We start from the raw sequence: 23,838 nt of genomic DNA on the forward strand, positions 1-23,838 counted from the left end.
CCACCTCTCACTCCCCAGCTCTTGCCCCATCCCCACCCCTCACCTCTTTTCTCTGACTATTTCCCGTCCACTCTCAGTCCAGAGGGAGGGTCTCGGCCCGAAATGTTGACGGTCCATTTCCCTCCACAGATGCTGCCCGACCCACTGAGTTCCTCCGGCAGTTTGTTCTTTGGTCTGTATGACCCGTGTTAGTGTGGGGAGCGGGATTTTACACCATATTCCAGGTACAGTCTCAACAAAACACAAATAATTGTCACTTTGCCCGGACCATTGGCCCCGCTTGCAGGGCAACAGTCTGCCGGTGTTTGCCCCCCAATGTGGTGAATCCCTCTGCTCGCCACCACCGTGGGCTCAGACATTTCCACAGATGAGCCCCTCCTGTCCCCACCGGGACAAACATCCTGTCCGCCCCCTCTCTCACCGTCTTCATCCTTTCAATAAAATCCCCCTCTCCCTCCCCGGGGAACCGGCATCAAACCGACGGGCCGAGCGGTCTCCTCCTACCTCTCAGCGACACATCAGACTCCGGCCGCAGGAGACGCTTCACAAACGCCCCAACTTCCCTCGGAGGGAAATGGAAATAAATCAGAAAGCGGACATTTACTTTGACGGTTGTCCCGCCGTGACGGAAAGTTCGGGAGACGGTGTCAGCGGGGGTTACGCCCTCTCGGTTTGTCCGCCTCCGCTATTGGTTGGAATCAGTGATTGACACTGCTTCCTACCAATGGGAACAGCGCAGCGCGTGACTCCTCTGTTGACGGCGGTGGGGGAGGGGCTGGTCACGTGATTAGTGGCCCAGCCGTTAAACCGACCAAGCTCGAGCTCACCAGCGCGCGGTGCACAAAAGGCCCCGGATGATCGGTTGAGGTAAGAAGGGATCTCCGGGTTGGGGGTCTCACCGGGCGGGCGTTTTCAACACCGACTTCGGGTAGTTGCTGTGAGCTCCGGACTCCGTGACCCGCAATCCCGGGACAGTCCTGCTCTCTTCCCTCTCTCTCAGCCCCACCATCCGTACACGGGCCCCGGGGAGCTTCCGGCTGATGAGGGAATGGGAACCGATGGATCTCTCAGACAGAGCTGAGCTCCAGCTGTCTAAATGCAAGGATCGGGAACTCGGAGAAAGGGAACAAAATCTTTTACATCAGCTGTTGAGAAAATCACCTTTGTTCTGCCTCCAGTCACAAACAAGAGAAAATCTGCAGATGCTGGAAATCCAAGCAACACACACAAATTGCTGGAGGAACTCAGCATTAGTACTCTTTTCCATAGATGCTGCCTGGCCTGCTGAGTTCCTCCAGCATTTTGTGTCTGTTGCTTGTTCTACCCCCTCTTGTTCTGGACTTTTCTACCCGTGAGAACATGTTTTGTCCCATTCTCTCTGTGTACATAATGATATCAAACACCTTTGTCCAGGGCAACAAGTAGCTTTCACATCACAAATGTGCCAGACTCCAATGAGACAGACTACTGCCCTTCCCTTCATATTCATTGGCATTGCCATCACTGAGTTCACCACCATCAGTCACCTGGGGGAGGGTTCAGGGGAAATATTTATGTACAAAACAGAAACTGGTGTTACCTGTGTGTATTGTGGTGATGCAAAAGTTGCTGGAGAATTTGCAAGTGGGAAGAAGTGGAATCATAGTTGGAAATCTAACTTTTTAAAGTGTCATTTAGCAAGCAAATGACATATGGACGGTGTGCAAAAGCTCTGGCAAGAAAATCCTTCATTACCTGTTACAGGCCTGCAACATAGGTTGTGTGAGAGTGCAGATGAACTTAAACAAACCCAGAGGAGATCAAAGTTCTTATAGACAGTGATTTGATAGCTGTTAAAATGAATACCTCTCTATATAAAATTCACTGTGCACATGTGGGAAAGTTGCATAATACAAGCTTTATGTGCACACTGGCCATTACAAATTTGAGGGGAGATTGGTGGGAAGGTGGGAAGACCTCCAGTGTCCCTGATGCCATGAAGTACAAGATGTGCATCCAGCTGCAGCTTGTAGCCCTGCACTTTAAGGAGTTGGAACTTGAAACAGATGAATTCCAGATCACCCAGGAGTTGGAGGGGGTGATAGACATGACATGAAGAGAGGTGGGTTACACCCAAGGTGCGGGACACAGGAAACTGGGTGAGAGTCAGGAAGGGGAATGAGGTTAAATGGCCATCGCAGAGTAATCTTGAGTCCATCCCACACAACAACAGGTGGACCACTTTAGAAACTGTTGAGATTACCTGGCAGAGAAAAATCAAAGGGGTGATAGGGGATTTGTTAGGGGAACAGAACAAGAGGGGACTAATATCCCAGTGGTGAGGCTCGCTAGTGCTAGTGTGGGGAGAGGGTGGTGTGGTTAAAATAAGTTGTAGGGGAAATGGGCACCAGAATGACAGAACAGATAGTGGGGAGGGTGAATATCCTTCATATGCTTCATATACAGGAGGAGTAGAAATCTTTACATCTCAATCTAAATGTTCAAAGTGACAATTCATAGTAATTTATAACAGATAGTTTATACATAAGACAGTCGATATAACATAGTTTACAATTGTATCAGCATGAATTAATCAGTTTGATGGCCTGGTGGAAGATGATATCCCGGAGTCTGTTTGTCCTTTTGCTGTGGTACCGTTTCCTGGATGGGAGCAGCAGGAACAGTTTGTGGTTGTGGTGAATTGGGTCCCCAATATCCTTTGGGCCCTTTTTACACACCGGTCTCTGTAAATGTCCTGAATAGTGGGAAGTTCACATCTACAGATGCGCTGGGCTGTCCGCACCACTCTCTGCAGGTTCCTGCGATTAAGGGAAGTACAGTTCCCATACCAGGCAGTGATACTCTCAATTGTGTTCCTGTGAAAAGTTCTTAGGATTTGTGGCCCCATCCCAAACTTCTTCAACCATCTGAGGTGAAAGAGGTGCTGTTGTGCTCTTTTCACAACACAGCTGGTATGTACAGACCAGGTGAGATCCTCGGTGATGTTTTTGCCGAGGAACTTAAAGCTGTTCACCCTCTCAACCCCAGATCCATTGATGTCTGTATTCCTCCTGTCGTCCACAATCAGCTCCTTTGTTTTTGCGACAATGAGGGAGAGTTTGTTTTCTTGACACCAGTCAGATATTGTTCAGACCTCAGATAGAGTCAGCAATCAAATGGTTGAGCATGGTGCGATGAATGTGCTGAGCTGTGTATATCACAATGCAAGAAGCATCGCAGGAAAGCCAGATGAGCTCAGGACAGGGAATTATGATATTGTAGCCATTATTGGGACTTGGTTGCACCCAACAGTCTGAGGGATTTAGAGGGACAAATTTGTAGAGAGATCGCAGACCATGCCAAGAAACAAAGGTTGATTCAGTAAGTGATTTTAACTTTCCACATATTGACTGGGACTCCCATACTGTAAAAGGACTAGATGGGGTAGTTTGTCAAATGTGCCCTTAATCAGTACATAGAATTCCTGACCTAGAAGTGTGAAATAAGCTGTTAGGAAATGATTAGGGTTGGTGACAGAAATTAGTGATCATGATGCCATGAAATTCAAAATATAGATGGAAAAAGAGAGATCTGGATCATGGGTTGAGATTCTAAATTGGAGGAAGGTCAATTCTGAAGGTGTCAGAAAGGATCTGACCAGTGTGGTTTGGGACAGGCTGTTTTCTGGTAAAGGTGCACTTTGTAAGTGGGAGGCCTTCAGAAGTGAAGTTTTGAGGGTGTCTAGTTTGTATGTACCTGCCAGAATAAAAGTTGAAGGATAACTGGTACAGGGTATCTTGGCTTTCAGGAGATATTGAGGCCCCAGATATTTTGTTCCTCTAAATGCCTCAGACTTTTGGGTGCTACCAAGACTCATTAATGACTGACTCACTAATCATCATTCCACGTCCTGAGCTCATTTGATTTTTTTTTTAGTCGTCTTCTGTTGGTTTCTGAAAGCTTCCCAAAAGTTTTTGCTCTTTTGTTTGCCCTTTCTTTGGCTTTTATATTGGCTTTGGCTTCTCATTTCATCCATAGTTGTGTCCTCCTGCGTTTCCAATGCTTCCACTTCTTTGGGATGTATCGATCACTCAGCTCCTGAATTGCTCCCGGAAACTCCAGCCATTGCTGTTCCGGTGTCACTCCTACCAGTTTTCCTCTCCGAACAAGTTTGTCCAGCTTCTCTGTCATACAAACAAGGAGAGGTTCAGTACGGAAACAGGCTATTTGGCCCATCTGGTCAATGTCGAAAAAACATTCAAGCTGTCTAATGCAACTACCTGCACTGGGACCATCGCCCTCCATACCCCCACCATCCAGACTCCCATCCGAACTTCTTTTAAATGGTGAAACCGAGCTCATATTCACCAATTGTGCTGACAACTCATTCCACACTGTCACGACCATTTCAGTAAAGAGTTTTTCCAAATGTTTCTGTTTAATTTTCACCTTCCCCACTTACCCATGACCTCTGGTTGTCATCCCACCCAACCTCAGTGGAAAAAGCTGCTTGCATTTACCCTATCTGTACCCTCATAATTTTGTATACTTCCAACAAATCCTCAGAGCAATGTGTACTTCCCTTGTTTATGTTTAGAGACTTTCTTAGATGTATAAGATGATGAGGGGCATTGATCATGTGGATAGCCAGAGGTTTCTTTCCCAGGGTTGAAATGGCTAACATGAGGGGGCATAGTTTAAAGGTGCTTGGAAACAGATACCGAGGGGATGTCAGGGGTAAGTTTTTTACACAGAGAGTGGTGGGTGTGTGGAATGCACTGCTGGCTATTTGTGTGAGAGTGTTTCAGTTACTGTGGGGCCAAGAACCCATGCAGCTCAGTGGGAACCGGGAATAATACCAATGGAGAAAGTCAAACTGAGCCAGGTCACAGGTTGGAGATGGCAGAAATACCCCATTCTTATAGAGACAGGAAGAGCATCAGAGAATATGTTGGTCATTCCAGATACCAGCACTGTGCCCAGTTAGAAGATGATTTCTGTCTCCAACTTGGGTTGAACCTCACTGTAACAGTGTGATGCCAGATCAAACCTTGACAACTCAAGTGATCTCATCTTAAATGTTGTCCTACACCCATTGATGGATTTTGTAACTCTCTTTACAGGTTAGAAATGACAAGGAATTTATCTATAGGAATCTCGACCACAACGCATCAGCTTTGTTGACTCTGTCCAGATATTTATGAAGTGGAGCAAGGGATTCACTCGATCATCCTTCCTGCTCAGACTGTGGGGAGGGGCTGACCGACTGCCATGCCCATCATTTTACACAGGGGAGAGGCCATTCACCTGCTCAGACTACAGGGATAGATTCACTGAGTCATCTCAGCTGAAGGTACATCAGCAATTTCACACTGGACAAGGCCATTCACATGTTCTGTGTGTAAGAAGGGATTCAGTTGGTCTTCCGACCTATGGACACACCAGTCAGTTCACCCTGGGCAGAGGCTGGTCGTCTGCTGAATTTGTGCGGAGGGATTCACTAAGTCATCTGATGTAATGGCTCACCAGCGAGTTCACACCGGGGAGCGGCCGTTCCCCTGCTCAGTCTGTGGGAAGGGATTCATTAAATCATCTAAACTGAAGATACATCAGCGAGTTCACACTGGAGAGAGGCCATTCACCTGCTCAGACTGTGGGAAGGGATTCACTCAATCATCCAGTCTACTGATACACCAGCAATTTCACACTGGGGAGAGACCGTTCATCTGCTCAGTCTGTGGGAAGGGATTCACTCGATCAGCTGACCTTGATAGACACCACCAATTTCACACTGGGGAGAAACCGTTCACCTGCCCAGACTGTGGGAAAGGATTCACTTTATTATCTCAACTACGGAGACACCAGTCAGTTCATACTGGGGAAAGACCGCTCACTTGCTCGGACTGTGGGAAGGGATTCACTCGGTCATCCCAACTACTGGCACATCAGCGAGTTCACAACGGGGAGCGGCCATTCACCTGCTCAGACTGTGGGAAGGGATTCATTAAATCATCTAAACTGAAGATACATCAGCGAGTTCACACTGGAGAGAGGCCATTCACCTGCTCAGACTGTGGAAAGGGATTCACTCAATCATCCAGCCTACTGATACACCAGCAATTTCACACTGGGGAGAGACCGTTTACCTGCTCAGTCTGTGGGAATGGATTCACTCGATCAGCTGACCTTCATAGACACCACCAATTTCACACTGGGGAGAAACCGTTCACCTGCCCAGACTGTGGGAAAGGATTCACTTTATTATCTCACCTACGGAGACATCAGTCAGTTCACACTGGGGAGAAGCCATTCACCTGCTCAGAATGTGGGAAGGGATTCACTCAGTCATCCCAACTACTGGCACATCAGCGAGTTCACACTGGGGAGTGGCCATTCACCTGCTCAGACTGTGGGAAGGGATTCACTCGATCATCCACCCTAATAGCACACCAGCGAGTTCACACTGGAGAGAGACCGTTCAGCTGCTCAGTCTGTGGGAAGGGATTCGCTCGATCAGCCGACCTTCATAGACACCACCAATTTCACACTGGGGAGAAGCCATTCACCTGCCCAGACTGTGGGAAAGGATTTACTTTATTATTTCACCTACGGAGACACCAGTCAGTTCACACCGGGGAGAGGTCGTTCACCTGCTCAGTGTGTGGGAAGGGATTCAATCAGTCATCTCATCTGCTGAGGCACCAGCAAGTTCACACAGGGGAGAGGCCGTTCACCTGCTCAGTGTGTGGGAAGGGATTCGCTCAGTCATCTCATCTACTGAGACACCAGCAAGTTCACACTGGGTAGAGGCCATTCACCTGCTCAGACTTTGGGAAGAGTTTCTCTCAGCCATTTCCACCAAATGTGCATCATTGAGTTCACCCTGGGGAGAGGCTGTTCACCTGCTGTAAATGTGGGGAAGGATTCTCTCAGTATTCTAACCTTGTGACACATTACCGGGTTCACCTGAGGAGAAAGTTTCAATGAGCTGCATGCTGGATATTTGTCCATCACTGTTGCTGAATGCAATTTTGAGAGTGACTGTCGGTGCTGAACTCTGCAATTATTGCTGCTGCTCACCACACCCAGTTCTACACCCTGGTCACTGGGCATTGGAGGAGTTTCTTCTGCTGCATCTTCACCTTTAATGGGACTGGGGTTTAATATTCTGGATCTGAGACAAATAAATCAGTTCTATTTTAAACTCTGTCTCTGGTACTTAGTGAATTTATAACACACCTAGTGTACAGTAGAGCGTCAACTCAGGCTGGCTGAACCCTGCCAGTGATTCTGTTCCACGACAGTCCTTTTAAATCCTCCCCTATTGTTCATCTCTCGTTTTCCCTGTGGTGATGGGTTCCAAAGGCCACCACTCTGTGGGTGAAGAGGTTTCCCTTGAATTTCCTGCAGACTGAAGAAGTTGAGCTGACTGCAGTTCTGTTTGAGATGTTCTTTGCCCCTCTAATCTCTGGGCTGAGGAAGAATGATATTGGTAGTTAACCTCCTTAATCGCAACTCATTTCCACATTATGGGTCATTTTCCCTGCTTCTAAAGGGTTGTTAGAAAACACCACTGTCCTCTAAAGACTGAAAGCAGAATGGGAAACCATTAGCTCGATGTTCAATGGAGCAGGGTCAGAAACCAGAGGCGGGTCCACACAGGGCAGAGTTTGGGGCTCTGGACGATGGTCGGGGTAAGAACGTATGATGAGGAGAAGGGAACCAGCAGCGGGGTGTGGCAACGAATGACAGAGTAGCAATATTTTGAAGCTGATTGACAGAGAAAATAATTCAGTTGTCTGACTGATGATACAAACAATGCCTGTGGTGAGGTGCTCCACTGGTCAAGGATCATGTATGTGTGGGGAATGGCTTTATCTATTGAGAGAGTTGTTCCTGCTTGTTTATCCTGTAATATTATATCTGGATGGTTATCAATTGTCCTATTAGTAGTAATGCATTGATTATTATATAATTTGTAAGATTTTGACTCTGAAACTGAATCAGGCTTGAATTTATGGTGCTTCAATGAAGTTATGGTGGTTATTCATGAGTTTATATTTTGAAGTAAGATTTTGGTGAATGATATTTGCCACTTGATTGTACCTTTGTAAGTAATCAGATTGAGTTAAACTGCTGCAGGATCCTGGAATGTGTTGGATCGTGTCTGGTTTCTCTTGGCATTTTCTGCACTTACTGCGTTGTTTGTATTTCATGTATTTTCAATTTTGTTTTTCCTTTTGTTAACCACCTTGTCCTGCATTTCTGCAAGGAACCCCTCTGTTTCTGGGAAGAGGTCTCCAACTCTCAGTCAGTTGCTCGATGCTTCCTTGTCACCATCTCGTCTGCTCAGATCATTGGGATGTCTCCCATGGAGGGTCATACTCATTCCACTGGTTAATGTTTTCCACAGTTACGATTATTTTTTTCTCAGTTAGCGTCTCATTTAAGTTTCTGGGCTGTATTTCTTACCACAATTGCATATACACACAGGGAATGCTGAATCCTGTTCATATTTGATGAAAAAATATACTTTCAAGTTTTAACTGACTGTTGTGTGATTTTTTTTTCATGTGCGTTATTTCTCTTCCTCCTTCTGTCCAAGGTAGTGTTAATCTAAGTGAGTTTGAGTGTAAATAGTCTCTTCTAAAGTTATCATTTCGGTTCTTATTTATCTTTGTAAATTTTTTGATTGAAATTTAATCAAGATATTTTCATTAAAATAAAGTCAATGTCAGTATTGATGAAATTGTTTATTGCTGTTGTTGTATTTGTTAACTATTGAGCTCTGTTTGGCAGGTTTTTTTTAAGCCTTGAACTATATTTTGTCAAAGGTTTTCCCCATTTCGCACTACTTTCTATTTTCTTTGCTTGTTGCTATTCCAGATACACGGGTATCAAGAGTCCCGATGAAGGGTTTTGTCCCGAAATGTTGATTCCCATCCACAGATGTTGCCTGACATGCTGAGCTCCTCCAGCACTTTGTGTGTAGTTCTCTAGGTCTCTAGCATCTGCAGGTCCTCTTGTTTCCCAGATACTTATATGTTTCTTGAAAGAACAAGCTGTTGGTGGGGTTGTGTGGTTCTGTTGGTAAAATACTAAATAAAATCATTAGAAAGAGGTGGCATAGGGTTGGAAGGTGTAGAATCTGTGAGTAGAATTAAGGAACAGCAAATGTAAAAAAAATCCCTGATGGGAATTGTATAGAGACCTCCAAACAGTCGTAAGTATGTGGTCCACAATTTACAATGGGAGATTAAAAATGCGTGCCAAAAGGGCAATGTTACAATAGTCATGCAGGATTGTCATGCTGATGAAAAGGAAAATTAGTGTATTGTTCTCAACTGAAGGAAAAACCTAGAAAGCCCACAGGATGCTTTTTTAGAGCAGCTCATGGTTGACCCACTTGGGGATCAGCTATTCTGAATTGGGTGTCATAATGAGCCAGAATTAATTAGATCACTTAGGTTCAAAGAACCCTAGGGGCAAATGATCTAAATATGATGAAATTCACCCTGACATTAGAGAAGGAGAAGTTAAAGTCAGATGTGGAATAAATGTGAGGCTGCTTAACAAGATCACAGCTCATGGAATTACAGGAAACATACTTGTCTGGATTGAAGATTGGCTGACTGATGGGAGAAAGAGTCAGAATAATGTGGGCAATTCTGTTTTGCTGTCAGTAACAAATGGTGTTCTGTAGGGGTCAGTATTGAGAAAGCATCATTTCATGTTAAATATGAATGATATGGATGACAGAATTGATACCTGGGTGATGAACTTTGCAGTTGATACAAAGATAGGTAAGGGACAGGTAGGTTAGAGCAAAGCGAGAGTCTGCAGAAGGACTTTGATAGGTTTGGAGAACAGACAACGAAGTAGCAGATGAAATACAGTGTATGCAAGTGTACGGTCATGTACAATTGGTAGAAAGAATAAAGACGGAGAGAAAAAAATAAATGGGAGAAAATACAAAAATCAGAAATATGTACTTGGGAGTCCTTGAGCAGGAGTCCCTGAAAGTTTGCTTGCAGATTGAGTTGATTAAGGATGACAGCTGTAATGTTAGCATATAAGAGCAAGGATGTGACACTGTAGCTTTATAATGTATTGGTCAGTTCGCTGTTGGTGTATTGTGAGCAGTTTCTGACCCCTTATCTGAGAAAAAGATGTGCTTGTATCGGAGCGGGTCCGGAGTAGGTTCACAAGAATGATTCCAGGAATGAAAGGGTTAACGTATGACGAATGCTAGATGGCTTTGAACCTGTACTCACTGGTCAAGAAGAAAGAGAGGGGATCTCATTGAAACCTATCGAATATTGAAAAGCCTCGACAGAGTGGCTATGAAGAAGATGCACCCTACACGGTGTGAGTCTGGGACCAGAGGCCACGGCCTCAATGTATAGGGCATCCACTGACAGCAGAGAATTTCTGTTGTCAGGGAGTGGTAAATCTTTGGAATTCATTGCCACGGTCGGAGCAGACGCCAAGTCACAGTGTATTTTCAATAGATGTTCAAGGATTAAGGGGAGAAGGCAGGAGAATAGTGTTGAGAGGGATAATGAATTGGACATGAAGGAATGGTGGAGCAGACTCGATTAACTGAGCAGCCTCTGTCTCATATCTCATGGCTCATGGTCTGAAGAAGAGGCTAGTGAGGTTGCATTAGGGTTAGGGTATTGTTAGGGTATCCGCGCCTGGACTATTGTATTCAGTTTTGGTCGTTCTGCTGCAGGAGAGAGGACGTCAATCTGGAATGAGTGCAGGGGAGATTTACAAGAATGCTGCCGGTACTCGAGGAACTGAGTTCTGGAGAGAGGCTGGGCAGGTTGGGACTTCACACTGTGAAGTGCAGGAGATTGAATCTGACATGATGCAGGTGTTCCAAACCCTGAGTGTACAGAAATGGGGAACGTGCGCAGTCCTTTTCCCCGTTTTTGTGGAATCAACAACCAGAGGGCACCGGTTCAAGGTGAGAGAGGATTGATTTAATAGGGATGTCAGGGGAAGATTATTAATCCACTCTCCCTTCCGGTTCATCGTTTAACTAACTCGATGAGTCCACTCTCAGGTTAAAGGAGGAACACCTCATATTACATCCAGGTAGTTTACAACCCGAGGGCATGAACATCGACATCTTTAACTTCTACCTCTTCCTTTTCCTTTCATCAACACACACATGCGTCTCCTCCACTCTGTCTCCCCACTTCTCTCTTCTCTACTGTGGATCGTCTCCCTCTGGTTCCTCTTTTGCTTCCTTTTTTCCCCATGGTCCGCTCTCCTTTCCTATCAGATTCCTTCTTTTCAGTTCTTTGCATTTTCCACCTACCACCTCACAGCATCTCACTTCATCGCCCACATCCCCCACCCACTCGCCTTCACTCTGATCTGACTTCACCTACCATCTACCAGCTTGGACTCTTTCCACTCCCCGCACCATCTTGTTCCAGCTTCTCCCGACTTCCAGTCCTGATGCAGGGTCTCGGCAGGAAATCTCTGTTTTGATTTATCCCCCTGTATAGAAGCTATCTGACCTCCTGACTTCCTCCAACCTTTTGTGTATGTTACTCTGCATCTCCAATATCTGCAGAATCTCATTAGGATAGAGTGCAGAATGCAGAGACTACATCGGGTCTCACTAATATCGAGGAGGCCACACCTGGAAAACTGGAAACAGTCGATGACCCCAACAGACATGATGTTGAAAAGTTGCCTCATATGGAAGGACTGTTTGGGACCCTGACTGGTGATGGGGAGAGTGGTTTGGGGCAGGACTGGCACTTCATCCACTTGCAGAGTTGGCTTCCAGCCCCCTACACCTCTCCTTATCGCTGTAAACCGCTCCCTTTTGTGGAGAACACTGACACTTGGTGGTGATTTGCCACAATAACAGGAGCCCCTGATTTGTGGACTCCATTGTCACCGGGTGGCACTCTGCCACAAAAACGCTGCAGACTGCTGAAATGTTTATTCAAGATTGTTTAATTCCATTTCCAGCAGACACATGTAAACGAGACTGAAATAACTATTACTCCGGCTCCAATGCAACACAACAACACAATAGTAAAAACATATAAGCATAGCTTATATACTGTGCACGGATTGATTGGATGTCCATAAAGTGACACTCAGCAGAGGATGTCTGCAAATAAGATGAGAGACAGGAAATAATAAAGTGGAGGTGTTTGGTGGTGTGGAAGGGTGGGTTAGTGGGTAGAGATATTTATCAGCCTTACTGCTTGGGGAAAGTAGCTGTCCCAGAGGCTGGCAGTCTGGGTGAGGATGCTGCATAGTCTACCCAGATGGGAGTGGGACAAACAGTCCATGAGTGGGATGGGTGGAGGTTGATTATGAAAATCAGGTTGGTGTTTCATCTCAAGAGAGGGAATTTGGAAAATATCAATGAGATGCCTTTTTGAACAGCTTGTAATTGTGCCCATGAGGGAAAAGTTAATTTTGGATTGGGTGTTGTGTAGTGAACTAGATTTGATTACGAAGCTTATGGTAAAGGAAACGTGGACTTGGTGACAAAACGTGTTAGAATTCACTCTGCACTTTGAGAGGGGAAAGGTACAAGAAGATGCATCATTATTAGCGGAGTGAGGGGAACTACGGAGGCATGGGAGAAGAGCTCACCAAAGTTGATTGGAAGGGGACACTAGCATGGATGATGGCAGAATAGTAATGTCTGTTTTCCTGCCTGTCCAGCCTCAACCTGCCTCTGCCTTTCCACAGCCTCCATCTTTAATTTTTCTAACTTGTACGGGAGCCCAAGCTCACTAGGTTTACTTTCAGGAAACACCTCCAACTCCTCCACTTTAACCACACCCTCAGATACATAATGTTCAGCTATTATCCTCTGCATCTGTGACCTCCTCATTGTTGATTTCACCTTAGCAAGTTTTAACCTTTTAGCAATAATCAACAACTCAATCCTTCTGGTGTCCTTTAGTGCCTCAGAGGTTGATGCTTCCAGACATTTATCAACCTCCATTGCTGCTGATTTTTCACACACAAATAAATCAAAAGGGATTTCCCCAATGAAATCAATAATTAATCAATACACCTCCAAATCTGTTCATATCCCAGATGCAAGCCCAAATTTTGTTATGAACCGTAACGCTTTAGAAATGAGCCAGAAGCAATAGACTACACTTAGAGTCTGTTTTTGATGTTAAATCCACTATCTTTATTAGCATCTACTAACAATATAGTAATTTAAGCAAGATAAACAGAAGTTAACAGTGTTATGTGTAAACAACAGGAATTCTGCAGATGCTGGAAATTCAAGCAACACACATCAAAGTTGCTGGTGAACGCAGCAGGCCAAGCAGCATCTGTAGGAAGAGGTGCAGTCGACGTTTCAGGCCGAGATGTGTAAATATAACTCCCAAACTATTGAGCTCAGGGGAAACAGGGTTTAGAGTCTTGAGATGGTGAACTATGAAAGTTCAGTTCAACTACAGAATAGGTGATGAAAGAGATATTTGTAGTCAAGGGTAAATGTCAAGAGAAGGCAATTATATCAAATTCCACAGTTTCCGTGGTGGTAAAACGAAAGAACAGTCACTGTAGATTTTATCTGTTGTGTTCCAAATCCACATACAAATTATCACCGAAAGTGACTTGTCACAAGGGGTATCGTCTTCAAGTGAATTTCCACACCACACCCAGGCAAGGGTTAACACATAAGTGGTCTTCACAGGATACCCCAGATCAGATCCACTCCTATGGATCAAATGAGGTGACAACCACACATTCAATGTATGCTGAATCGATAATTAACCCACCTTTGTGGGCATAGGAAAGTTCTAAACAGTGACCCTTGGCCAGTAGTTCCCTTGTTTCAAACCTTCCATTTTTCCTCCTTCATCTCCGTCTGACTCTGAGCGTCTGTGTCCTCGGTTAAAACTAAACAAGCTGTGAGCGATGTAAACAAGCTGCAAGTCAGACTGATTTCCATTCTTAATCTCTCTCTCTCTCTCTCTCTCTCTCTGAAAATGATAGTCCAAGCAAATGAAATCTAGAGATTCATATCAATGGTCACTGCCCATTGTGAACTGACTGGTGTGCCAGTAGGTGGGATGACTGAGTGAATCCTTTCCCACATTCTGAGCAGCTAAACAGCTTCGCCCCAGTGTGATCTTGCTGATGTCTCTGCAGGTGGGATGACTGAGTGAATCCCTTCCCACAGACTGAGCAGGTGAATGGCCTCTCTCCTGTGTGAACTCGCTGATGTACCAGTAGGGCGGATGACCAAGTGAATCATTTCCCATATTCTGAGCAGTTGAACGGCTTCTCCCCAGTGTGAACTTGCTGATGTCTCTGTAGGTTGGACGACTGAGTGAATCCTTTCCCACAGACTGAGCAGGTGAATGGCTTCTCCCCAGTGTGAACTTGCTGGTGGCTCTGCAGGGAGGATAACTGAGTGAATCTCTTCCCACAGACTGAGCAGTTGAACGGCTTCTCCCCGGTGTGAACTCGCTGATGACTCTGTAGGGTGGATGACTGAGTGAATCTCTTCCCACATTCTGAGCAGGTGAATGGCTTCTCCCCAGTGTGAACTCGCTGATGACTCTGTAGGTGAGATGACCGAGTGAATCTGTTCCCACATTCTGAGCAGGTGAACAGCCTCTCCCCAGTGTGAACTCGCTGATGTCTCTGTAGGTTGGATGACCGAGTGAATCTGTTCCCACATTCTGAACAAGAGAACGGCTTCTCCCCAGTGTGAACTTGTTGATGTCTCTGTAGTTCGGATGAATGAGTGAATCCCTTCCCACAGTCTGAGCAGGTGAATGGCCAATCTCCTGTGTGAACTGACTGGTGTGCCCTTAGGTGGGATGACTGAGTGAATCCTTTCCCACATTCGGAGCAGGTGAATGGCTTCTCCCCAGTGTGAACTCGCTGATGACTCTGTAGGTGGGATGACCGAGTGAATCTCTTCCCACATTCTGAGCAGGTGAACGGCTTCTCCCCAGTGTGAACTCGCTGATGTACCAGTAGGGTGGAAGTGTGAGTGAATCTCTTCTCACAGACTGAGCAGGTGAACGGCTTCTTCCCAGTGTGAACTTGCTGGTGTCTCTGTAGGTCGGATGACTGAGTGAATCCCTTCCCAGAGTCTGAGCAGGTGAACGGCTTCTCTCCAGTGTGAATTGACTGGTGTGCCAGTAGGTGGGATGACTGAGTGAATCCTTTCCCACATTCTGAGCAGGTGAACGGCCACTCCCCAGTGTGAATTGACTGGTGTGCCAGTAGGTGGGATGACTGAGTGAATCCTTTCCCACATTCTGAGCAGCTAAATAGCTTCGCCCCAGTGTGATCTTGCTGATGTCTCTGCAGGTGGGATGACTGAGTGAATCCCTTCCCACAGACTGAGCAGGTGAATGGCCTCTCTCCTGTGTGAACTCGCTGATGTCTCTGCAGGTGGGATGACTGAGTGAATCCCTTCCCACAGACTGAGCAGGTGAATGGCCTCTCTCCTGTGTGAACTGACTGGTGTGCCAGTAGTTTGGATGACCAAGTGAATTCTTTCCCACAGACTGAGCAGGTGAATGGCTTCTCCCTAGTGTGAACTCGCTGATGACTCTGTACGTGGGATAACTGAGTGAATCTCTTCCCACAGTCTGAGCAGGTGAACGGCTTCTCCCTGGTGTGAACTCGCTGATGACTCTGTAGGGTGGATGACTGAGCGAATCTCTTCCCACATTCGGAGCAGGTGAATGGCTTCTCCCCGGTGTGAACTCGCTGATGACTCTGTAGGGTGGAAGTGTGAGTGAATCTCTTCTCACAGACTGAGCAGGTAAACGGCTTCTTTCCAGTGTGAACTTGCTGGTGTCTCCGTAGGTCGGATGACTGAGTGAATCCCTTCCCAGAGTCTGAGCAGGTGAATGGCCTCTCCCCGGTGTAAACTCGCTGGTGAGCCATTAGGTCAGATGACTGAGTGAATCCTTACTCAGAAATTCAGCAGATGACCAGCCTCTGCCCAGTGTGAACTGACTGGTGTGTCCACAGGTGAGACGACTGACTGAATCCTTTCTCACACACAGAACAGGTGAAAGGCCTTGCCCAGTGTGAACTTGCTGATGTACTATCAATTGAGATGACCGAGTGAATCGATTCCCACTGTTTGAGCAGGTGAACGGCCTTTCTCCTGTATAAAATGATGGGCGTGCCAGTCTGTCAGATGATCGAGTGAATCCCTCCCCAGTGTCTGAGCAGGAAGGATGGTCGATTGAATCCCTTGCTCCACTTCTTAAATGTCCAGACAGAGACAGCAAAACTGGCGTGTTGTGTTTGAGATTCCTGGAGACAAATTCCTTCTCGTTTTTAACCTGTAAAAAGATTTACAAAATCCATCAATGGGTGTAGGACAACATTTCAGATGAGATTACTTGAGTTGTCAAGGTTTGATCTGGTATCACACTGTTACAGTGAGGTTCAACCCAAGTTGGACAGAGAAATCATCTTCTAACTGGGCACAGTGCCGGTATCTGGAATGACCATCAATTCCCTGATGCTCGTCCTGTCTCTATACGAATGGGACATTTCTGCCGTCTCCAATTTGTTCCTTGACTCAGTTTGACTCTCTCCATTGGTGTTATTGCTTGTTCCTGCTGAGCCACATGGGTGCCTGGCTCCACAGTAACTGAAGCAGTCTCACGCAAATTGTCTTCCTTGACGTGCATCTGGGATTTTCTTTTATGTATTATTAACTTAAAATGCCACAGTTTTAACGCCATATAAAAAATTCCTGCTGAGATGAATGGTTGGTCCGCACAGCTGTTAAAAGGACTTAGAGTGAATTTTTGTATTATTTCAGGTACTTGTCACAGTCACAGAAAATTACAACACAGAAACAGGCCCTTTGGGCCATCTGGTTTGTGCTGAACTATTTAAACCACCCACTCCCATACCCCTACCATCCAGGTTCCTATGCAAACCTCTTAAATGTTGAAATTGAGCTCGCATGCACCACTTGTGCTGGCTGCTCATTCCACACCCGGATGACCGTCTGTGTGAAGAAGTTTCTCCTCATGTTCCCCTTAACGTTTCACCTTTCACCCTTAACCCATGGCCACACCCATGGTGTGGTTGTCGTCCCACCCCATCTCAGCAGTAAAACCCAGCTTGCATTTACCCTATCTATACCCCTCATAATAGTGGTACTCCTCTATCAAATCTCCCCTCAATCTTCCATGTTCCAAGGAATAAAGTCCTGACCTGTTCAATCTTTCCTTGTAACCCAAGTCCTCCAGACCTGACAACATCCTTGTGAATTTTCTCTGAACTCTTTCAATCTCTTTTACATCTTTCCTGCACGTTGGTGACCAAAACTGCACACGATACCCCAAATTAGGCCTCACCAATGTCTTGTGCAGCGTGAACATAACATCCATCTCCTGTACTCAGTACTTTGCTTTATGAAGGCCAATGTGTCTAAATCGTTCTTTCCGTCCCTATTTAACTGTGACATCACTTTTGGTGAATTATGGACATGTATTCCCAGATCCTTTCCTTCTACAGCACCCCTCAGTGCCCGACCATTCACTGTGTAAGACCCAGGTCCTACCAAAGTGAACACCTCACACTTGTCTCCATTAAATTCCATTTTCCATTTCTCCAGCTGATCCAGATCACACTGCAAGATACCATATTTTTTCTTGCTTTCCACTACACCCACAGTCTTGGTGTCATCCACAAATTTGCTGATCCAGCTAACCATGTTATCATCAGATTACTGATATAGATGACAAACAACAACAGATCCCTCACCGATCCCTGTGGCAACCACTAGTCACAGGCCTCCAGTCAGAGAGGCAACCATCTGCTACCACACATTGGCTTCTCCCAAAGACAGTGTCTCACCCAATTTACTATCTCATCTTGAATGCTGAGTGACTGAACCTTCTTGACCAACCTCCCATATGAGACTTTGTCAAGTGCCTTGCTAAAGTCCACGTAGACAACATCCACTGCCTTGCCTTCATCCACTTTCCTGATAACTTCCTCGAGAGACTCTACAAGATTGGTTAGATATGACCTACCGTGCACAAAGCCATGCTGCCTATCCTTAAACAATCCACATCTATCCAAGTAGTTATAGTATATATCTGGTTCCTGCACACACGTTCCAATAACTTTCCCACTACTGATGTCAGGCTCACCAATGTACAATTTCTTAGTTTATTTTTAGAGCCCTTCTTGAACAGCGGAACAACATTGGCTGTTCTCCAATCCTCCAGTACCTCACCTGTCACTCAGGATGACTTATATACCTGTGCTTGTGCCCCGACAATTTATGCAGTTGTCTGCCGCAGAGTCCCAGGGAACAACTTGTCAGGCCCTGGGGATTGATCCACGCTAATTTGCCTTCAGACAGCAAACACCTCCATCTCTGTAATCTGTACAGGGTCCATGAAGTTGATGCTGCTTTGCCTCACTTCTATAGACTCTGTGTCCATCTCTTGAGTAAGTATGGATGCAAAAATATCTCCCACATCTATTTTGTCTCCTCATATGGATCACCATTCTGATCTTGCAGAGGATTAATTTTTCCCTTGCAATCTTTTCGCACTTAACATACCTGCAGAATCCATGAGCATTCTCCTTCACCTTGTCTGCTGGGGCAAACTCATGTCTGCTTTTATTTCTTTCATAAGTGTTCACTTGAATTTCCTGTAACTCAACAGTACCCCATTTGTTCCAATCCACCTGTACCTGGCATGCGCCTCCTTTTTATTGATCTGGGTGATGAAAGCCAAAGGGGTGATAGATCTGCATCATGGGAGGTGGAGGTGGGGGTTGGGGGGGGTGTTAAACTAAAGTTGCAGGGGGAATGGGAGCCTGAATAACAGAACAGAGAGTGGAGAGGTTGTGGAGACATTTGTTGTTCAGACCTCAGACAAACACAGGAATGAAAAGGTTGAGCATGGTGCAGTGAATATGCTGAGCCCTGTATATTTCAATACAGGGAGCAGCGTAGGAAAGGCGGATGTGTTCAGGGCATGGATCAACACCTGGAATTATGACACTAGGATCTGGCCACTGGGGACTGGGACAGGCTGCTTTCTGGCAAAGGTGTGCTTGGTAAATGGGAGGCCTTCAAAGCAAAATTTTGATAGTACAAAGCGGGTGTGTGTTTGTCAGAATAAAAGGTAAAGACAGAAACTGTAGGGAACCTTGGATTTCAAGAGATATCGAGACCCTGGTGAAGCACAAAATGGAGTTGGATAACAGGTATGAGCAGGCAGATTCTTATGGAGTATAAGAAATGCAAGAGAATACATAAGAAATAAATCAGGATGGCTAAAAGAAGGCGTGAGGTTGCTCTCGCAGAAAAGCTGAAGGATAATCCTCAGGGATTCTAGAGATAGGTTACGAGCAAAAGGATTGCAAGTGACAAATTCGGTCCTCTGGAGGACCAGAATGGCAAACCACATGTGGAAGCAAAGCAGATGGGGGAGATCTTAAATACTTATTCAACTCTGTTTACTGCATCTGTATTTACTAAGGAAACTGGCATGAAGTCCATGGAATTAAGGGAAACAAGTAGTGAGATCATGGAAACTGTACAGATTGAAAAGGAGGAGGTGCTTGCTACCTTGAGGAAAATTAAAGTGGATAAATCCCCAGGACCTGACAGGGTGTTCCCTCGGACCTTGAAGGAGACTAGTGTTGAAATTGCAGGGGCCCAGGCAGAAATATGTAAAATGTTTGTGTCTACGGGTGAGGTGCCGGAGGATTGGAGAGTGGCTCATGTTGTTCCGTTGTTTAAAAAAGGATCGAAAAGTAATCCGGGAAATTATAGGCCGGTAAGTTTGATGTTGTTAGTGGGTAAGTTATTGGAGGGAGTACTAAGAGACAGAGTCTATAAGCATTTGGATAGACAGGGACTTATTAGGGAGAGTCAACATGGCTTTGTGCATGGTAGGTCATGTTTGACCAATCTGTTGGAGTTTTTCGAGGAGGTTACCAGGAAAGTGGATGAAGGGAAGGCAGTGGATGTTGTCTACATGTACTTCAGTAAGGCCTTTGACAAGGTCCCGCATGGGAGGTTAGTTAGGAAAATTCAGTCGCTAGGTATACATGGAGAGGTGGTAAATTGGATTAGACATTGGCTCGATGGAAGAAGCCAAAGAGTGGTAGTAGAGAATTGCTTCTCAGAGTGGAGGCCTGTGACTAGTGGTGTGCCACAGGGATCAGTGCTGGGTCCATTGTTATTTGTCATCTATATCAATGATCTGGATGATAATGTGATAAATTGGATCAGCAAATTTGTTGATGATACAAAGATTGGAGTTGTAGTAGACAGAGAGAAAGGTTTTCATCACCTTCAGAGGGACTTGGACCAGCTGGAAAAATGGGCTGAAAAATGGCAGAAGGAGTTTAATACAGACAAGTGTGAGGTATTGCACTTTGGAAGGACAAACCAAGGTAGAACATACAGGGTAAATGGTAAGGCACTGAGGAGTGCAGTAGAACAGAGGGATCTGGGAATACAGATACAAAATTCCCTAAAAGTGGCGTCACAGGTAGATAGGGTCGTAAAGAGAGCTTTTGGTACATTGGCCTTTATTAATCAAAGTATTGAGTATAAGAGCTGGAATGTTATGATGAGGTTGTATAAGGCATTGGTGAGGCCGAATCTGGAGTATTGTGTTCAGTATCGGTCACCTAATTACAGGAAGGATATTAATAAGGTTGAAAGAGTGCAGAGAAGGTTTACAAGGATGTTGCCGGGACTTGAGAAACTCAGTTACAGAGAAAGGTTGAATAGGTTGGGACTTTATTCCCTGGAGCGTAGAAGAATGAGGGGAGATTTGATAGGGGTATATAAAATTATGATGGGTATAGATAGAGTGAATGCAAGCTGGCTTTTTCCACTGAGGCAAGGGGAGAAAAAAAACAGAGGACATGGGTTCAGGGTGAGGGGGCAAAGTTTAAAGGGAACATTAGGGGTGGGCTTCTTCACACAAAGAGTGGTGGGAGTATGGAATGAGCTGCCAAACGAGGTGGTAAATGTGGGTTCTATTTTAACATTTAAGAATAAATTGGACAGATACATGGATGGGAGGTGTATGGAGGGATATGGTCCGTATGCAGGTCAGTGGGACTAGGCAGAAAATGGTTCGGCACAGCCAAGCAGGGCCAAAAGGCCTGTTTCTGTGCTGTAGTTTTTCTATGGTTTCTACTCAGGAGATGGACAGAGTGTCAATGAGAGTGTGGAAAAGCGGCATTAAAATCATGGACCCTGTACAGATTAAAGTAGAGGAGATGTTTGCTATCCTGAGGCAGATTAGGCTGGATAAATCTCCAGGGCATGACAAGGTGCTCCCTCGGACCCTACGGGAGGCAAGTGCAGAAATTGTCAGGGCCCTAGCAGAGATAATTAAATCATCCTTAGTGACAGGAGAGTAATCAGAGGATTGTAGGATAGCCAAAGTTATTTCACTGTTCAACATCGAACATAGAAATCTACAGCATATTCCAGGCCATTCAGCCCACAATGTTGTGCCAACCATGTAACTTACTCGAGAAACTGCCTGGAATTTCCCTAGCACATAGCCCTCTATTTTACTGAGCTCCATGTACCTATCTAGGAGGTTGTTAAAAGACCCTATTGTATCTGCCTCGACCACTGCTGCTGGCAGTGCATTCCACACACCCACCACTCTCTGTGTAAAAAAACTTACCCCTGACATCCCCTCGGTATCTATTTCCAAGCACCTTAAAACTATGCCCCTCGTGTTAGCCATTTCAGCCCTGGGAAAAGCCTCTGGCTATCCACACGATTAATGCCCCTCATCATCTTATCCATCTGAAAAAGGCTCTAAGCATAATCAAGGAAATTATACATTGCTTTGAGGATTTGTTGGAAGTGTACAAAAGTATGAGGGTATAGATGGGGTAAATGCAAGCAGTTTTTTCCATTGATGTTGGGTGGGATGACAACCAGAGGTCATGGGTAAGTGACTTCCCCATTTATACAGCACAATACAATACAGCACAATACAGGCCCTTCAGCCCACAATGCTGTGCCGAACACTACTTACTTTAGAAATTATCTGGAGTTCCCCATAGCCCTCTATTTTTCTACGCACCATGTACCTATCCAGGAGCCTCTTAAAAGACCCAATTGTATCCGGCTTCATCACAGTGGCCGGCAGCCCATTCCACGCACTCACCACTCTGTGTAAAAAAAACTCACCGCTTGAGGTGATATCACGTGTCAGGACGTGACTGGACAGAGTTCCCAGCATGCGCAGAAATGAAGAATGATCCAGAAGCATGGCAGTGTAAACACCTCCCAACCCCCCTCCCCCCTCCACTCCTCACCCCTCCCCCCCTCCACTCCTCACCCCTCCCACCCTCTCTCCCTTCTCCCCTGCTCCCCCTCACCCTCTCTCCCTCCTCCCCCCCTGACCCCTCACCCTCTGTCCCGTCTCCCTGTCCCCGGAGAATCGCTCTTACCTGCCGCCGCACTTCTAATGCTTTTGTGTACTGCGCGCATGCGTGGTATTCGGGAACGTCACAACGCTGACGCCTGCGCATTTGATCGGTGCTTCGGCGACGGCGATATTTGTAACGCAGGGATTTATGGGTAATCACGGTGCCATTAAAAGTTTCTGCAAGCACCAGTTCCATGTCCGTAGCTCAGTTTGTGTGTGTGTGTGTGCATAGAAAATTCAGCAGCTGTTTTAACGCAGAAAGCGTTTCCCATAAACAGTATACTCAATATCAACGTGTATCTAATGCCAAAGTACAATCCTCTTACAAGTGTAGATATAAAACACAAGAGATTCTGCAGTTGCTGGAAATACGGTACAGAGACGCACACACAAAATGCTGGAGGAACTCCGCAGTTCAGGCAGCTACAAAGCAGAGGAGTGCACAGTCTAGACATGTTGAAGGGGCTCAGCATAAATGTTGTCTATTTATTCCTCTCCGCATTTGCAGCCAGATCTGTTGATTTCCTTTTAACCACCTTTTTTTTCAAACTGTTTGAAAATGTTTCTGATCTTTCATTTGCAGCCACATCCTACCGGTCTGATTCCTCTTCCTGCTCCTCCTGGTAAATTCTAGGTCCCATCTCTTTCAGGAGCCCCAAAGCCCTTATTCAGGCTGATTACTCTTTGATTTCTGACTCTGCTCCATCGAAGATTCACTCACTAGTCAGACTTTAGAGGTGCATTGCAACAACCCAGCTGTCCGAGACACAGTCCTTTGAAATGAGTGAAAATGACACAAAACGTTGAAAAGAACGGGAAGGAAGGAGTTTAACCAACTTCATCCAGAGCCCTGAAGGACGTCAAAAGCACAGTGAGCTCATCGTCTTATTCAGCCTGGAGAGAAACATGCAGGAAATTCATGCAGGTGTACAGGATGATGAGAGACATTGGTCGTGTGGATAGCCACAGGCTTGTTCCTAGGGCTTTAGATTTAGATTATGAAGACACGCAGTCCTCTTTTATTGTCATTTAGTGATGCATGCATTAAGAAATGATACAATATTTCCTCCAGTGTGATATCACAAAACACAGGACAGAACAAGACTGAAAAATCTAACAAAATCACAATTATAACATATAGTTACAACAGTGCAACAATACCATAACTTGATGAAGAAGTCCATGAGCACAGTAAAAAGTTCAAAGTCTCTCAAATGTCCCACATCTCACGCAGACGGGAGAAGGAAGAAAAAACTCTCCCTGCCATGCCCGACCACAGTCCAACTCCGAGTCGTCCGAAAACTTCGAGCCTCCGATCAGCTTTCCGACACCGAGTTCCGAGTATCATCTCTATCCGAGCGATTCGACCTCTATCTCGGTCGCCAACAGCAGGCAAAGCCAAGGGTTTTGA

The 23,838-nt window shown here is 45.7% G+C and overlaps 3 protein-coding genes across 3 annotated transcripts in view; 2 read left to right on the forward strand and 1 right to left on the reverse strand.

Annotated features, from left to right (window-relative positions):
• LOC134342071 (zinc finger protein 229-like) overlaps positions 1-12,326 on the forward strand; it is a 126,438-nt gene extending 114,112 nt beyond the window's left edge. The window contains exon 4 of the transcript XR_010016936.1: positions 12,161-12,326. The gene's annotated coding sequence lies outside the window, so the exon portion shown is untranslated. The remainder of the gene's footprint in view (positions 1-12,160) is intronic.
• On the forward strand, positions 751-8,617 carry LOC134342072 (zinc finger protein 229-like). Its single transcript, XM_063040008.1, has 2 exons — positions 751-867; positions 5,103-8,617. The coding sequence occupies exon 2, from the start codon at positions 5,497-5,499 to the stop codon at positions 6,784-6,786; it is 1,290 nt and encodes a 429-aa protein (XP_062896078.1). The 5' UTR covers positions 751-867; positions 5,103-5,496; the 3' UTR covers positions 6,787-8,617.
• An 812-nt stretch (positions 12,327-13,138) lies between the features above and the next one.
• LOC134342070 (gastrula zinc finger protein XlCGF57.1-like) lies at positions 13,139-22,203 on the reverse strand. The gene is made up of 2 exons (XM_063040000.1): positions 22,187-22,203; positions 13,139-16,310 (listed from the first exon to the last, which is right to left on the reverse strand). The coding sequence occupies exon 2, from the start codon at positions 15,901-15,903 to the stop codon at positions 14,245-14,247; it is 1,659 nt and encodes a 552-aa protein (XP_062896070.1). The 5' UTR covers positions 15,904-16,310; positions 22,187-22,203; the 3' UTR covers positions 13,139-14,244.
• Positions 22,204-23,838: the final 1,635 nt, after the last annotated feature.

This window comes from Mobula hypostoma, unplaced genomic scaffold (assembly GCF_963921235.1).
Source record: "Mobula hypostoma unplaced genomic scaffold, sMobHyp1.1 scaffold_51, whole genome shotgun sequence".
Lineage (NCBI taxonomy): Eukaryota > Metazoa > Chordata > Chondrichthyes > Myliobatiformes > Myliobatidae > Mobula > Mobula hypostoma.

Excerpts from the sequence above, each read along its gene's own strand:
- LOC134342072 (XM_063040008.1), top strand. The coding sequence starts at position 5,497 with ATGGCTCACCAGCGAGTTCACACCGGGGAGCGGCCGTTCCCCTGCTCA.
- LOC134342070 (XM_063040000.1), bottom strand. The coding sequence starts at position 15,903 with ATGGCTCACCAGCGAGTTTACACCGGGGAGAGGCCATTCACCTGCTCA.